This window comes from Pseudonaja textilis, chromosome 1 (assembly GCF_049901715.1).
Source record: "Pseudonaja textilis isolate UNSWEBS1 chromosome 1, rPseTex1.2, whole genome shotgun sequence".
In the NCBI taxonomy this organism is placed as follows: domain Eukaryota; kingdom Metazoa; phylum Chordata; class Lepidosauria; order Squamata; family Elapidae; genus Pseudonaja; species Pseudonaja textilis.
Window position 1 is genome coordinate 83143012 of NC_141990.1, and position 15426 is coordinate 83158437.

Sequence of the window (15426 nt, forward strand, 5' to 3'; positions counted from 1 at the left end):
AGCCATGTGGCCCTGAACTCTGCAGATCTTTGAAAGGTAAGCGAGCGATCAGCGACAGGATGGGAAGGAGCTGGTGGCCTAGCATAGCAGGGCCAGTGTCTGTTAGGACCCTGGAGGGGTAATAGGCAGGGGGGACATTGCAATGTCTCTGCAGTCAGTCATAAAGACGAACAACTGTCATGGTGCTGCAATATTTATAACTTCAGGACTGGATCATAAGTACTTTTCAGGGTGGTGTTATAATTTTGAACTATCGCTAAGTGAACTATTGTAACTTAAGAACTACCTGTACTTCCCATCTTTCAGAAGAGTCTTTGTTAAATAGAGTATGCAATGGAAAGAAGGAGCAGGAAAATCTCTTTAGTCCAGTTTTGTTATGTTTAGAAGTTGAATCATCTCCATGTATTTTATAAGGAATGAGCATTTATCTAAAATAACCTTCAGTAATCAACACTTACTCAATTGAATAGAATTTAATATAACCTGTACCTGGAAAATGGCAAAAGTTAATAACCATTTTTTCTTGTCATACTAACGTTTATACTTAAAAAAAGGTTTTACATATAAGGACCAAATTAAAATCAATATTAGTATTTAAACACAATGAAATATTGTAACATTCTTATAATGTAGTAATGACCTACCACTTAATTCTGAATCATATTTGCTTTAATTTCTAAAAAGTCAAATTAGGTTTAACAATAAAAAATATAAAGCAAGACTGGACATATGCAAATGGTGATTGCTGTTATTACTTACACTAATCTATATATTTGAAAATAAGACACTGAAAAATCTTTTTGTCCATATAAGAATATGCAAATATTATGTAACAATCTAGGCACATTTATTCATTGTAGGCACAATCTGGAAGCAAATTCAATAGGATTTACTTCCAGATATGTATAGAAGTGCAACCTAAGGTATAATGTACCAACATCTTAAATACAAACCACATACACTGTGAACTTACCATGGGGAGTGATTGTCTGCAATGGCTTAGTAGGGTTCCTTACATTCCATATAGTCAAAGTGCCATCTGAATGGCTACAAATAAATTGCTTTCCTTCGTGATGCCAAGCTACAGAATGGATTGCCTGAGCAAAACAATAATTTAAAATATTAAGAAATATAAAATTAATTAAATTCAATTACAAAGACAGCATGGCAAAGGAGTCACAGGATTATGCTAGCATTTTTCTGACAAACATTAAAAGGCCCAAGCTACTGTGGCTGCAGCTCACGTCATCAGATAGATCTGATGATGTGAATGCAGCTCAAAAATGCTTACGTATTTTAACAAAATCTGTTAGTCAGAAAAAGTGCTGCCAGATTTTTCTCACTACAGACTAACATGGCTTTTCTATTATAATATCTAAAATTAAGCATAGAGGCAACTAACAATTAATTGAACATAATATGCATGCATATGTATATAATATGCTTACATACCTCAATGTACTTAAATTTAGCATAAAACAATATTTTAATACAAAATGAATTTGAAAGGAAAAGTCTCCACATTTAAAGGACACATGTATTATTTATGCAGCTATATCAGTTATATCATTTAATGTCATTTCAGTTAATCATTTATACTGCTCTAATGCAAAAATTTTACACTGATGAAAATTAGGAAAGTAAGCCTATATTCATATACAAATGGTTATTTATCATAGCCTTAGACTGCAGCATACTGCTTACAGTTAAATATTACTTCAATTTTACATTTGTAGATGATCAGAAAATTAGGATAGCCTGGTATATTTTTATTTTTGCAATAATATATTTGTCCTTCCCCACCCTACTTAGCTTCTGAAAGATGTTTTTAGTTAGTTAAGACCATTATATGCAGACTTATTTCCATGTTGAAAACCAACCTGTAAAATCTTTCTTATATCATGAATTTAAGAATTTGATGTATCAATTATAACTGCATTATGTGATTATCTATGAAGCACTTAGTTCATAAAACTCATCAAAAGCTTAATTAGAAATAGTCATAGCATGTTAAACACACACATAGTTCATCAACCTTTATGGATAATTGGAAAATTGGCTGATTTTATATAGCAAAAAGCAACCTGATATATATACTACAGGGAGTTTTCGTTGTAGAAAAGAAAATCTGCAGCTGAATAACATTTGAATGTTATATTAATAAAGTTCTGAAAAAAATCTACTTTCTAAACATATTAAAATGATTGCATTAATTAATATATAAAATATGTAACATATTTACTACTAGTCTTAAACTGAAGATTTGGAGCATTACCAATGTTTAACAGGACAAAATGGTAATGATTTTTATTAGCAGCTAGAATCAACTAATGCAACAGAATTCTTAAAATACTGTATGTGGAACAAGATGCAGTTTGGACAATTAAAACACTGATATTGTTAAAAATAATAAAGAAGCATCACAAAGTTTTCAGTCTTCAAAAATCTGTAACTATGACTTTAAAATATATACATGCAGTTCTTTTTTTTAAAAAAACCCACCTTTTTCTAAAGTCACAGATTCTTTACACAGTACAATCATTTTAAAAATATTTTTGATATGCAACTAATTCAGCTGAGATACGGTTAATAGATCCAATATTCCTGAAACACTACATTTGACCAGGGAACATTGGTATTTATAAGTAGTCTGTCTTCTCAAGAAATCCTATCCCTAACGTGGTCTTCTTACTTAAGAATTCTCTGTAAGAAATCCCAGATTTTATAACCCACTAGTACGTTCAAATTTCATAACAATATAACCTCCAATCTACTACTATGATACAGTCATGTGAAATAGTACACGCTCTTTGAGTTCTATGGTTTTATGGATCAGGACATATTAAAAAGTATCTGGTTCTTAGCAGTTCATAAAAGTAGATAAATATGTCAGATAAACACCACCACATGACATATTATACAATGTCATCATTTGTTTTACAAAAACAAAGTCAAAATGGAGATGTCATGTGTGAAAAACTAAGTACACTCTTACTACTTAGGTATGAAGAGGCCAAGATGCAGCCGGGTGCTGCTATCAACTGCCCTTCATTAATTAATTATCAGCAAGTATGACTATCTCTATAATAAAGCTTAAGTTTTAGGAGTTTGCTGGTGTCCAGCACTGAGATGTGTATTAACACAATGCCAAAGAGGAAAGACATCAGTGATGGTCTTAGAGAAGCGATAGTTGCTGCCCATTAACCTGGGAAGGATTATAGGGTCATTTCCAAACAGAGCTGGTGGCAGACTCAGACAATGAGGAAGTTGGGGAAGAACGAGGGCCAGTTCTGGAACCTGGGGAAGGCTCTGATGGATGCTCAGTGTCAGATACAGAGATAGAGCCAGGGCCACCTGGCATTTCCCAGCCACTGGAGAGGCAGCTGCCTTTGTAGTCAGAGATGAGTGAGGAGGAAGAACAGCTGGGGCCTGTTCCAGATGCATGGATGCTCAGAGCAGATAAGAGAGGTGAACAATGGAGGACAAGAAGTTGTCTTGGGAAGCAAATCAAACGTGGATGCTGAATAGCTCCTCCCGTCCTGGGGAATAAATAGAAGGAATAACTTTGGACTGCCTATTTTGAACTTTGCTTAAACGTTTATTGAAAGGAAAACCCTACATTTACTGTACAGTGTATCTGTGTGCTGTGTGTGTATTATTCAAACACTACTCTCAAATACATCTCCCTGTATGCGCTCATTCTCCTAACGGGGCATTACCTCAACACTGGTTATGGGCCCAGGTCATACCAGGCTCAGATAACTGAGAGTTAGTGTGAATGCACAGTACTGTATACAGACAGCTGTTTACTGTTTAATTGTGGTTTACTATCAACAAGTCTATCACTGATAACCCGGTTGGATGGAACAAACTATGTTTCCTGGTCTATGAAGTGCAGTCTACTTCTACGTAGAGGTTTATGGAATGTAGTTCAAGACCCACCAGATGTAAATGCTTGGGATCCAGAAAATGGGGATGGTGCCAAGAAGCTTGCTGACTTTAAACAGAACAACGAACAAGCTCTTTGTATAATTGGACTAACACTGAGTGACCAGCAGCTAGTCCATATTCATGGAGAAGAGTCTGCTGCTAGATGTTGGGAGAATTTGAAGAAGATTTATGTTCGTGACAGTGTAGGTGCACACATACATCTTACACGTAAACTGTTTAGAGCACGTCTTCTGAAAGGTGGAGATATCTTAGCTCATTTAAACTTCATGAAAAGAACTTTTCAAGAGCTACATGAAAAGGAACTGATATTTTCAGAACTGCATCAAGTTTACATCATTCTTTCCTCATTGGATGAAAGTTATGATAATTATGTATCTTCACTGGAAGTAATGCCCAGAGATAAACTGACACTGACTGACATAACTGGAAGACTGTTAGAAGAAGCAAGAAGATGGCTGGATAGGGACCAACTGAGGAAGGAACAACCACAAGAAGAGGATTTATCTTCAACTGCCTATACTGTTAGGAAATGTTTTTCTTGTGGGGCTAGGGGACATACAGCTAAATTCTGTAAGAAGGGAAAACAACAGAATACTGGTAATGACCAGGGGGCTAAGAAGAATGTTAGTTTAGCTATGTCTAGCAATTCAACTGTAAACAATGATTTGTGAGTTGTTGATAGTGGAGCATCACAGTGCATTACTAAAGTTAGAAAAAGGTTTGTAAAGATGTCCACGAGTAAACAACATGTATCATTGGCAAATGGATGGAAGATTAACACATCAGGTGAAGGTACTGCATATTGTTCTTGTATAAATGAACATTTAACTATGTTATATGTACCTAAACTAAAATTTAATTTATTATCAGTAAGGGCTTTAGTTAATATTGGTTATGTAGTAACCTTTAGGGGAGATAACTGTATAATAGAGAAAGAGGGTAAAAATGTTACTGCTACATTAGAGAATGATTTATATGTAATACATGATGATCAGTTGAAGATGACTAACTCAGTTTATAACAAAGTTAAGCCACATGATGAATGTATACATTTACTACATAGACGTCTACGGCACATTAATTTCAAAATGCTCAAACAAACTGTTGAATTGTCAGAGGGAGTAAAATTGAAACCCTGTAGCAAGTATTTACACTGTAATGCTTGTAGTCAAGAAAAGAGTAAGGTTACTCCTGCAAACAGACTTAATGGGTTTAAGACCAAAGAACCTTTTTGCTGACATAATTGGTCCTAAGAAACCAAGTTTAGGAGGTGCCTGTTATATTTTGAGTATTATGGACCATTGCTCACGATACGGTTTCTGCTATCTTATGAAGAACAAAACAGAAACATTCCAATATTTCTTTAACTGGCTAAGGTTTGCTGAGAGAAAAACGAAAAGTAAAGTAATTACTTTAGTAACTGATAACGGGACTGAGTTTGTTAACAAAAGATTCCAAACTATGTTGAAATTGGCTGGTGTTCAGCATAAACGTTCTGCACCTTACAGACCACAACATAACTCGTTTGTAGAACGAAGAGGGCAAACATTACAAGCCATAGCTTGCACTATGTTATCTGATTCAGGTTTACCTGAAACACTGTGGGGGTGAAGCCATAATGTGTAGCAACCATGTTTTAAACAATGTAGTAAATACAACAACTGGAGAATTACCATTCACTCGTGGCATGGCAGAAAGCCAAATTTAAGTTATTTACACACATTTAGAGTTCTAGCATGGTGCATATTCCCTCACAAGAAAGACTGAAAGGGCAACATAGAGCTAAGAAGTTATTTTTTGTGGTTATGAGGCCAACCATAGATCATTTAGATTCTGGGATTGAGGCACAGCTCATGTTTATTGCAGTGCTAATGCAAAATTTCTCGAGCACGTTGGATGGGATAAACTGGAACAGGAATCCAGCAATGACATTATTATTGACACCCAATTAGTCCCTAAAGATGATATCAGTAAACAACAAATAGCCATTAAAGAGGAAAAACAGGAGGTAATAGATGAACAGGAGCAGGTGGCACAGGAAAGTCCACCAGTAAGCCCTGTATTACCAAGATGTTCAACCCGAGCAACACGACCACCTGATAGATATCAGGCTAGTGTTGTATGCCAAGTGAATACAGTTCCAAGTAATTATAATGAACTGAAACTGTATCCTGCTAAGGATCAGGCTGCTTGGCAGAAAGCAATGGATAAGGAACTGAAATCTTTAAAAAGACTAGAGGTATACCAAAATGTTAAGTTACCACCAGGTAAACATGCCATAGGATGTAAATGGATATATAAACTGAAGACAGGTGTAGATGGGACTGTTACCCATAAAGTCAGGCTAGTAGCACAAGGGTTCAATCAGACAGCAAATGACTACGATGAGGTGTTTGCACCTAGTCTGAAGGCTACTACATTAAGGGCAGCATTAGTGTGGGCAGCTAAGGAGAAATACATTGTAAATCATTTGGATGTAGAGACAGCTTATCTGCATGCACCATTGCAACACACAATATAGTTAAAGAAACCTTTAGGTCTCAAAAATGATAATACTGATAATAACGATTGCTGGAAATTGAAAAAGAGTCTTTATGGTTTAAAGCAATCAGTATATGAGTGGAACCAATGTATAGTTAAAGAATTAACTAAGATAGGCTTTGTAGCTAGCATGGCTGATCCATGTTTGTTTAAAAAAGGAAAGTAATGGTATAGTGTCATTATTGTTATTATTTACTGATAACATAGCATTAATCACCAAAACTGAACAAGAAGCTACCGAGATAATTTCACGATTGGAAAATAAATTTAAGATAAAACAGTTAGGAGAAATCAAACAATATCTTGGTTTAAAGTTAGACAGAACTAGGGGAGGATACAAGATCTCACAGGCAGATAAAATTAACCAATTACTAAAAAGTTTTAAAATAGAACTTTGTAAACCGGCTAAAACACCAATGAGCCAGGAATTTAGCCATAGTGATGTTCAAAGTCCTGTTTTTGATAAGAACATTTATCAGTCTTTGATTGGTAGTTTATCTTATCTCAGTAATTGGTCAAGGCCAGATATTACATACAGTGTTAATCGATTAGCGAGATTTAACACTGAGTCAACTGAAAGGCACTGGCAAGCTGCTAAACGTGTGTTAAGATATCTGAAACAAACAATGCATTATGCATTGCATTTGGAGCCAAAAGATGAACTGAATTTAACTGCATATGCTGATGCAAGTTTTTCTACAGACATAAATGCACGAAAATCTACATTGGGTACTGTACATTGGGAAAAGCATTAATTGGATGCAGATCTATTAGACAGAAACATCTAAGTTTGTCAACAATGGAAGCTGAATTCTCACGTTTGTCTTTACTATGTACAGATTTAGTTTTGTATAAGCAATTATTAATTGATATGAGAATTGATGTAAAAGATCCTATTGTTGTTTACAAAGATAACCAATCAGCAATACATTGGCTTCAAATATTGCTGTTAAAACAAGAACGAAACACACAGATTTAAGATATTTAAATGTTCTGTCCCACCTGTATCCACAGGTGAGAATCTCAAGTTACAGAGTTCAAATACTTTACGCAAACAAAGCCAGAGATAGAAGATTCAATTGCTCTGTTATCACAGTCCTTTGGCAATCCTCCTAGAATCTGTCTGGCAATTCTGTATAGTTCGTAAATCACAACGGTGTAGTCAGACACACTTCTTTCCAAGGCAAAATCCACTTTGTTTCTAGCAAAGATTACGAACTCGTATGCTCCCTTATATCCTCTGAGAAAGGGCGTGTCAGTCTCATTAATTAATCCTTTGCTGGATGTCTCTTTTCTAATTGAGACTGACGTCTCAATCTTCTCCTAGTTCTGGTATCCAGCCAGCATCCGGCAGTTTCATCACCGCTTGAAGCCTCTGACAGACTTTCCTGATTAACAGTTAACACTGAGGTGCAATCAGGGAAGTAGATTCAGGGGAGGGAGTGGACTCTGAAACCTCCAATAAATCAGGCTCATATCTCAGATCCAACTCCTCTCCCTCCACTTGACTCCCCTCTAAGGCAGGCTCGAATCTCAGTGCCAGATCTTCTTCCTCGCTTGAACCCACATCTGCTGACTGATCAGGTTCAAATCTCGGAGTCACAACACTTAAATGTATTGGAACTTTTTCCCCCTTGCTAAACCAGACATGGGTGTGGCCAGCGTGTGACGCATCCAGCCTATGGGCTGGGGTTTGAAGCCCTGCTCTATTACTTTTGGCTCTCAAAACCTCAGAAAACTTTTACACCAGTCTTTACATGCTGAACATTATCTGCATGACAAAAGAGGCACTAAGAAGATAAAAGTATCACAACACTAATCAGGGGGGAAAAGAGAAAAAAAAGTAACATACCAGCATTCAACAATAGTAAAAAGAATCTCTTTTGCCTTTGTATTATTAGAAACGTCTTTCACAAAAGAGCACAGAGAAGCAACCTTTTGAACAGATTTTAGTTTCTTCTGCAATCATTCTTTTTTAAATTCTGAAGAATTTCTACAAAAATTGTGTCATTTGGCATGCAAACTTATTTTGTGCCACAGATTACTAGTACTAGGTTGTACTTGTAACATGCTATCAGTAATTGCTGTTTACTATATAGTTGTTGATACTTAAAAAAAAAATTCTGCAATGATGTCTAGCATGCATCTAATTAAAATGCTTACATTAAGGGGGCATGCTATTCTCCTTTACTGTAGAGCAAGGGTGTCAAACTTGTGGCCCGCGGGATGGATTCATCATGTGCTGGCCCCACCCCCACTCGGTTTAGCAAAGGGGGGGAAGTCCCAATACATCACGACACCATCGTGACGATGCGAGTTTGACACCCCTGCTGTAGAGTAGTAGACTTCAGCAGATACTGCATGTCACAAAAGCCAGCTGAGGTAGAAAACAATTCACCAAACATATACTATCTACAATGTAGCCATTTTAAAAAGGGAAAGAACTGAGAACTGATACAAAATGCATAGCATTTCGTTTGTCCAAAATTCTTTGCAATGAGAAATTCTTATTTACTTTAGAGGTATGGTTGAGTTTGAGAAAGAGTTAGTTTTGTTACAGAATGACAAAGCAGATTCTACTCTGCTTCTCCAAACTTCATTTATGAAAAGAAAGGATTACATATGTAGAATCAAAACAAGAATATGCAATATAGTTTGAAACAATTCCTCTTGAGTCTTCCAACAAATAAACAGTAATCTGAAAATCAGCATTAAAAAGTCAATCTCAAAGAATGCAATGATCTAACCCAGCCAACAGAATCCTGGAGAGCAAAGTTTTTCAGAGAAACAAGGACAGGGCAGTAATCAACTGGACAACTGTGGAAAGCAACTGCTTATAAAATCCATAATTCCTTTTTTTAAAATTGTAGATGTTATTGGTATATTCTGACAAGCAAGCAGATCTCTGTTTGGTCACTATGGTAATCAAATATTGTTTTAAAAAGCATTACACTTGAAAATAGGGGTGATTTGAATATTGAAATCATATTTTGCTTCTCTGTCATTTTTAAAATAAAAATTAGTAAAATTCAGTCATTTGGGAAGTAAACTGTTAATTTATTTTTCTATAGTATATTCTGTATTTCTATTTCCTAGTAAAAGCTGCTATTTAAAATGAAGAAAAATTACTCTGTTCTAATTTGGACTATTATTGCAATAGGAGTGTAAGGTTTAACTTCTCACTAGTTGCATAAGGAATGCTACAAGAAATCTTATTTTGGATCTCTTTAGAATATGCTATGTTGATACATAAAATGCAAGCTTAAAGGTAAGCACTTCCAACTTACAGTGCATAGACTAGTATTTTAAATTCAAGAATTTTCTGACCTTTTTAAGGTTCTTCAATCATAGGACTTGATAAAATTTCTAAGGAAATTAAATATGTGTGGGTATCTCCTTTCTAATAAAGCTATAAATACCTAACCTAATTACACTCACTAACCTTTGGATGTAGGGCATCCAGTCTTGGGGTACAGCAGAGGGCCACATTAGTGACATCACACATCACAAATAGGCTTCTGCCTCCTGAATGGCCTGAAGACCCGCCATATGATGTCCTAAAAAAGGAAAATATTTTCTCTCTTTTACCGAATACTCCCTTAAAATAGCCAATATGCTCCTTGCTTTGGACTAATCATGGTTACCAAGGCAGCATCTACTGCGAAATACCAGAAATTGGAATTTCTGTTTAAATATCATGCTGATTAAACAAGATGAGAACAATTTACCATCTTAGTACTTAGGTGGGATTTAATATGGCTCCAAGTGGGAGTGTAACTGTTCTTATGGAAATGTTAAGAGTAAAGAGTCTTCTTTTAATATAAGAGTACAATATAGTTCCATGTATATGTTTACATACACTATATATACATATTGGTGCAAATGTATTTTATTCAGGAAACACAAAAGCGATTCAGAGAGGGAAATCAACACCATGTTTGATATAAAGAAATCAACATTTGGGTGGTGTCACCTAGGAGCATCCCTGTCTCTGAAGGATTGGGCTTCCAAAACCATTTGTTTCTTATAGGGATGGTAGAGATGGCAACAGCCAGAAATCTTTTTTTAAACTGCCACCTATACCTGTTGCTGAATTAAATGATTTGTGAGACACTAAATTGTGACCTCTTTGCTAATTGCCAGTTTAGTTGGAACCCAATTTAAAAACTTTTAAAAGATTAAATTATTTGCTGCCCAGTTACCTAAAAGACTACCTTAATCTTACCAGGCTGTTTATATCTTCTCACCTGTCCTCATTTGAAACAAATCAGGGTGCCTGCTCTATGGGAAAGGATCCTCTTTTTCCTCCATGCCTAAAGGATCTCCGGAGTACTTCACTAACTGAAATTGACCAAGTCCTATCCCTATAGCGTTCAAGAAAACTCTCAAGACTCATACTGTTTTCTATTTCCTTTTTCTTATGTAACAGAATGGGTTTTGAATACTTAGGGGTAAAATGTCCATTTTTTTATGATTACCACCTTTTATGACATACTGTTATTAATTACTGGTAAAATGTCACCCTATGATCAACACTGGTAAGAGTTTATATCTTAATACCCAACCTAAATATGTTAAACATATACTAGCCTTGCATGTGCCTTAGAAAAAGGTCACTATTTTTTTCATAATATTGAAAATATTATGGCTTATGCAATTAATTATAAAAATGACAACATTTATTTCATAAAGAATCATAAATGCGGTGCCCCTCTCTTCCTTCCTCACATTTTCCTCATAAACATTTTGTACATTCCTGATGATAGGAAAAACCTACAGTCAACTGAGGTCTTCGCTATCTAGAAGAGATGTAAATTTAAGTACCTTTACAAAGAACAGGACAAGGAAAATCTTATATGTAATGGGTTATAGTTCTGAAAGCAGACTTGCATATCACTGAAAAGATGTTGTTTTTATAAGACTTTTAAACCAATATATTTTAACAAACTTTTATGATCTCCCTATCCTTTATCACTCACAGTATATCTGCTATACATGTTGCATAATGAATTACAGAACAGAATTTCTACTATCACCACATTAATTAAATACTGTGTCCAGCAAATGTCCGCCTACCTAATTTAACTTACCCCAAAGTTAAAAACAAAGCATTAAGAAAGAAAAAGAGCTAGACAATCTAATTATATGCATACAAAATTCACTCCAAAATTAGAAATAAACTAATGAGATAGCAAAATACCACAGTCGATACAAAATATTATTAATTGAACTAATACAACAAAAGTTTTGTAGAATCCATTAATCAAGGAATTGATTCCCATATGCAGAATGCCAAATTTAGATTTAATCAGATTTTTAAGTTATAGATATCACACAAACAGATACACACAACCACACGTTAAAAGAACTATATTATATTCCATCTAATTTCTTTTTTAAAAAGGTTAAAAACTTATTAATGCCTATATCCAATCCATGCTGTCATTTGAGCATAAAAGATGCTCAAAATGTATTAGGCAACAATATTATAGACACTTATATGAGAACATGAATGGTTTTTGCTTTAGGGGACATATATTCTATAAAATGAGTTGTGAAATTCTACATTCTGGAATATGCCACAGTTGAAAAATATTTACAGTTTATTTGAAGTAGGTGATGGGAATACCTACTTACCTATAGCAGAAAAGCAAATGTTTAAAACTGGAAAACTATTATACAGATGGGAAACCACAGAGGAATTAAATTGTTATTGATGAACAGTACAAAAATTCACTAAACCATTTCTAATAGGGCCATCCAGCCAGTTTGAAAACATCAAATGAAAGGTAGTCAGATAATGTTTTAGGAAAACTGTTTTAGCGATGCTTGTCATTAAGAATGTTTTACTGATATTTAGCCTCAATCTCCTTTAATTAACACACATTAATCTTGTTCTTCTTTCAGTTTTAATAGAGAACAATACACTGTTCTGCAATGGGATAGACTTTGGATATTTCTCTGCTTTCATATTTTCTATTAATTTTCTATTTGTAAGCTAAACAAATTACCATTCTTCATAAGGCTCGATTTCCAAAGGCCTCATAATTCTGGTACATATCCTGTGAACTCAGTGGAGTGTCTCTATCCTTTTAAAATGTACAGCCCAAAATGGAATAGTATAGTCATACCTCGGCACTCAATGTGTCAAAACCTGGTGAATTTGGTATTCAACGTGTTTTGAAGCAGAAATCTTGTCCAACGCTCGTCTTTCTCCCAGTAGCTGACAACCAAACAATTAACTTGCTGATGGCTACCTTGTGACTCGCTATTTCTTCTGGCCAAAATAGCAGGTCAAGTGGTAAGTCATGTGGTTTTCTCAATACCCATCAGTTTTAATATTCAGCAAGCCTTCCGGAACAAATTACTGATGAGGACCAAAATACCATTGTACTCCAAATGAGGATTAATCAACAGAGTACACAGGTAATTACTGACTCTTGATCTGGATGAAATTTGCCTTTTTTAGTTGCTACATCACATAGATTGCTTACATGTATGCCCATTCTTCAGTTAATGACCATTAGCAAATACCACAGTAATTTTAAAAAATCATTTTGCAACTAATGCATGCAATTACCACAAAATTTCATGCACTTGACAACAATGCATGATGGAGGCAAAGTAATACTGGAGTTACTAGCTGAACAAGAACTTTATCTGAATGAGATGGCAACAACCAGTAATCTTTACAACACACATCTCTCTCTTTGTCTCTCTCTCTCTCTCTCTCCCTCCCTTCCTTCCCTCCCTCTCTCTCTCATGTTCACTCAGTGACCATTTTGCTTAACAGAACTTGGTCACTAAATGAGGAGTGGGTGTAGCTAGTGCTACACCAATATTTATAGATTCTTATCATATGCACTACCGCAAGCCAGGTATTTAAGGATGTTGAATAGCATTGGAATGAGAATGAAAATTTCAAGGATTCCATTCAACATTCCCATCACAATGATCAAAACCACTCATGAGGATACTTTGGATGTAGGTGTTCAATCAGCTGTAAATATCCCAAATTATAGTACCGTCTACTCAATATTTTTCTATCTTGTTCACAAGACTATTATGATTCTCCTGGTCAAATGCTTTACTGAGATCAAGGCATACAACATCCACAGCTTTCCTTTGCTCTACTTAACTTTGAATTATTGAACTTCATGGCCAAATGTGAGCATTTCCACCACTTGACATATTATGAAAGAACCTGTATATGCAGTGCCCCAGCTACTGAAAATATTTCTCAAATATTGTTTAACTTTCAATTATATGCCCCATTAGACTTAAATACTTATCATCCTTATTGAAAAGAACGGCCCACTGCAATCCGAACCACAATCATATTTCCGCTTGGGCTCAAATGTACACATTGTATTCAAAACAGGTAAATTTATAACTAAGGCAGGGATCCTACGAACCTGATATATTTAACAAATTGGTGTTCCCTGTGAGGGAGATTCATCTATCTGATTACTAACTCCTTGTGTCACTACATAGGTATTTTATCACTGTATTGCTTCCTATCTATTTTATTCTGAAATTAGACTATGTATTGTATTTTATTTTATTAATAAGGTTGTAAGACTAATAAGTCAGTAAACTACACTGCTCAAAAAAATAAAGGGAACACAAAAGTAAGACATCCTAGATCTGAATGAATGAAACATGCTTATTAAATACTTTGTTCATTACATAGTTGAATGGGCTGACAACAAAATCACACAAAAATTATCAATGAAAATCAAATTTAGTAACCCATGGAGGTCTGGATTTGGAGTTACACTCAAAATTAAAGTGGAAAAAAAAACTCCAGGCTGTCCAACTTTGATGTAATGTCCTTAAAACAAGTCAAAATGAGGCTCAGCAGTGGCTCCACGTGCCTGTATGACCTCCCTACAATTCCTGGCCATGCTCCTGATGAGGTGGCAGATGGTCTCCTGAGGGATCTCCTCCCACACCTGGACTAAAGTATCCCCCAACTCCTGGACTGTCTGTGGTGCAATTGGCATTGGTGGATGAAGCGAGACATGATGTCCCAGATGTGCTCGATTGGATTCAGGTCTGTGGAACGGGTGGGCCAGTCCATAGCATCAATGCCTTCGTCTTGCAGGAACTGCTGATACATTCCAGCCACATGAGGTCTAGCAATGTCGTGCAATAGGAGGAACCCAGGGCCAACCGCACCAGCATATGGTCTCACAAGGGGTCTGAGGATCTCATCTCGGTACCTAATGGCACAGGCTACCTCTGGCGAGCACATGGAGGGCTGTGCGGCCCCCTAAAGAAATGCCACCCCATACCATTACTGACTCACTGCCAAAACGGTCATGCTGGAAGATCTTGCAGGCAGCAGAACGTTCTCCACGGCGTCTTCAGACCCTATCACGTCTGTCACATGTGCTCAATGTGAACCTGCTTTCATTTGTGAAGAGCACAGGGCGCCAGTGGCAAATTTGCCAATCTTGATGTTCTCTGGCAAATGCCAAACGTCTTGCACGGTGTTGGGCTGTAAGCACAACCCCCACCTGTGGACGTCGGTCCCTCATACCATCCTCATGGAGTCTGTTTCTGACCGTTTGAGCAGCCACATGCACATTTGTGGCCCGCTGGAGGTCATTTTGCAGGGCTCTGGCAGTGCTCCTCCTGTCCCTCCTTACACAAAGGCGGAGGTAGCGGTCCTGATGCTGGGTTGTTGCCCTCCTATGGCCTCCTCCACGTCTCCTGATGTACTGGCCTGTCTCCTAGTAGCGCCTCCTTGCTCTGGACACTACGCTGACAGACATAGCAAACCTTCTTGCCACAGCTCGCACTGATGTGCCATCCTGGATGAGCTGCACTACCTGAGCCACTTGTGTGGGTTGTAGACTCCGTCTCATGCTACCATTAGAGTGAAAGCACCACCAGCATTCAAAAGTGACCAAACCATCAGCCAGAAAG

General features: G+C 36.5%; 1 protein-coding gene across 7 annotated transcripts in view; it reads right to left on the minus strand.

Moving 5' to 3' along the window:
• Positions 1–15426, minus strand: part of STXBP5 (syntaxin binding protein 5) — a 109110-nt gene that overhangs the window by 41734 nt on the left and 51950 nt on the right. For 6 of the 7 annotated variants that reach the window (XM_026705634.2, XM_026705636.2, XM_026705635.2 and 3 more), the window contains exon 8: positions 974–1097. In XM_026705634.2, the coding sequence (XP_026561419.1) occupies positions 974–1097 (124 nt within the window). Of the gene's footprint in view, positions 1–973; positions 1098–9934; positions 10050–15426 lie in introns of all 7 variants that reach the window. The other variant, XM_087939683.1, reaches the window with a different exon arrangement.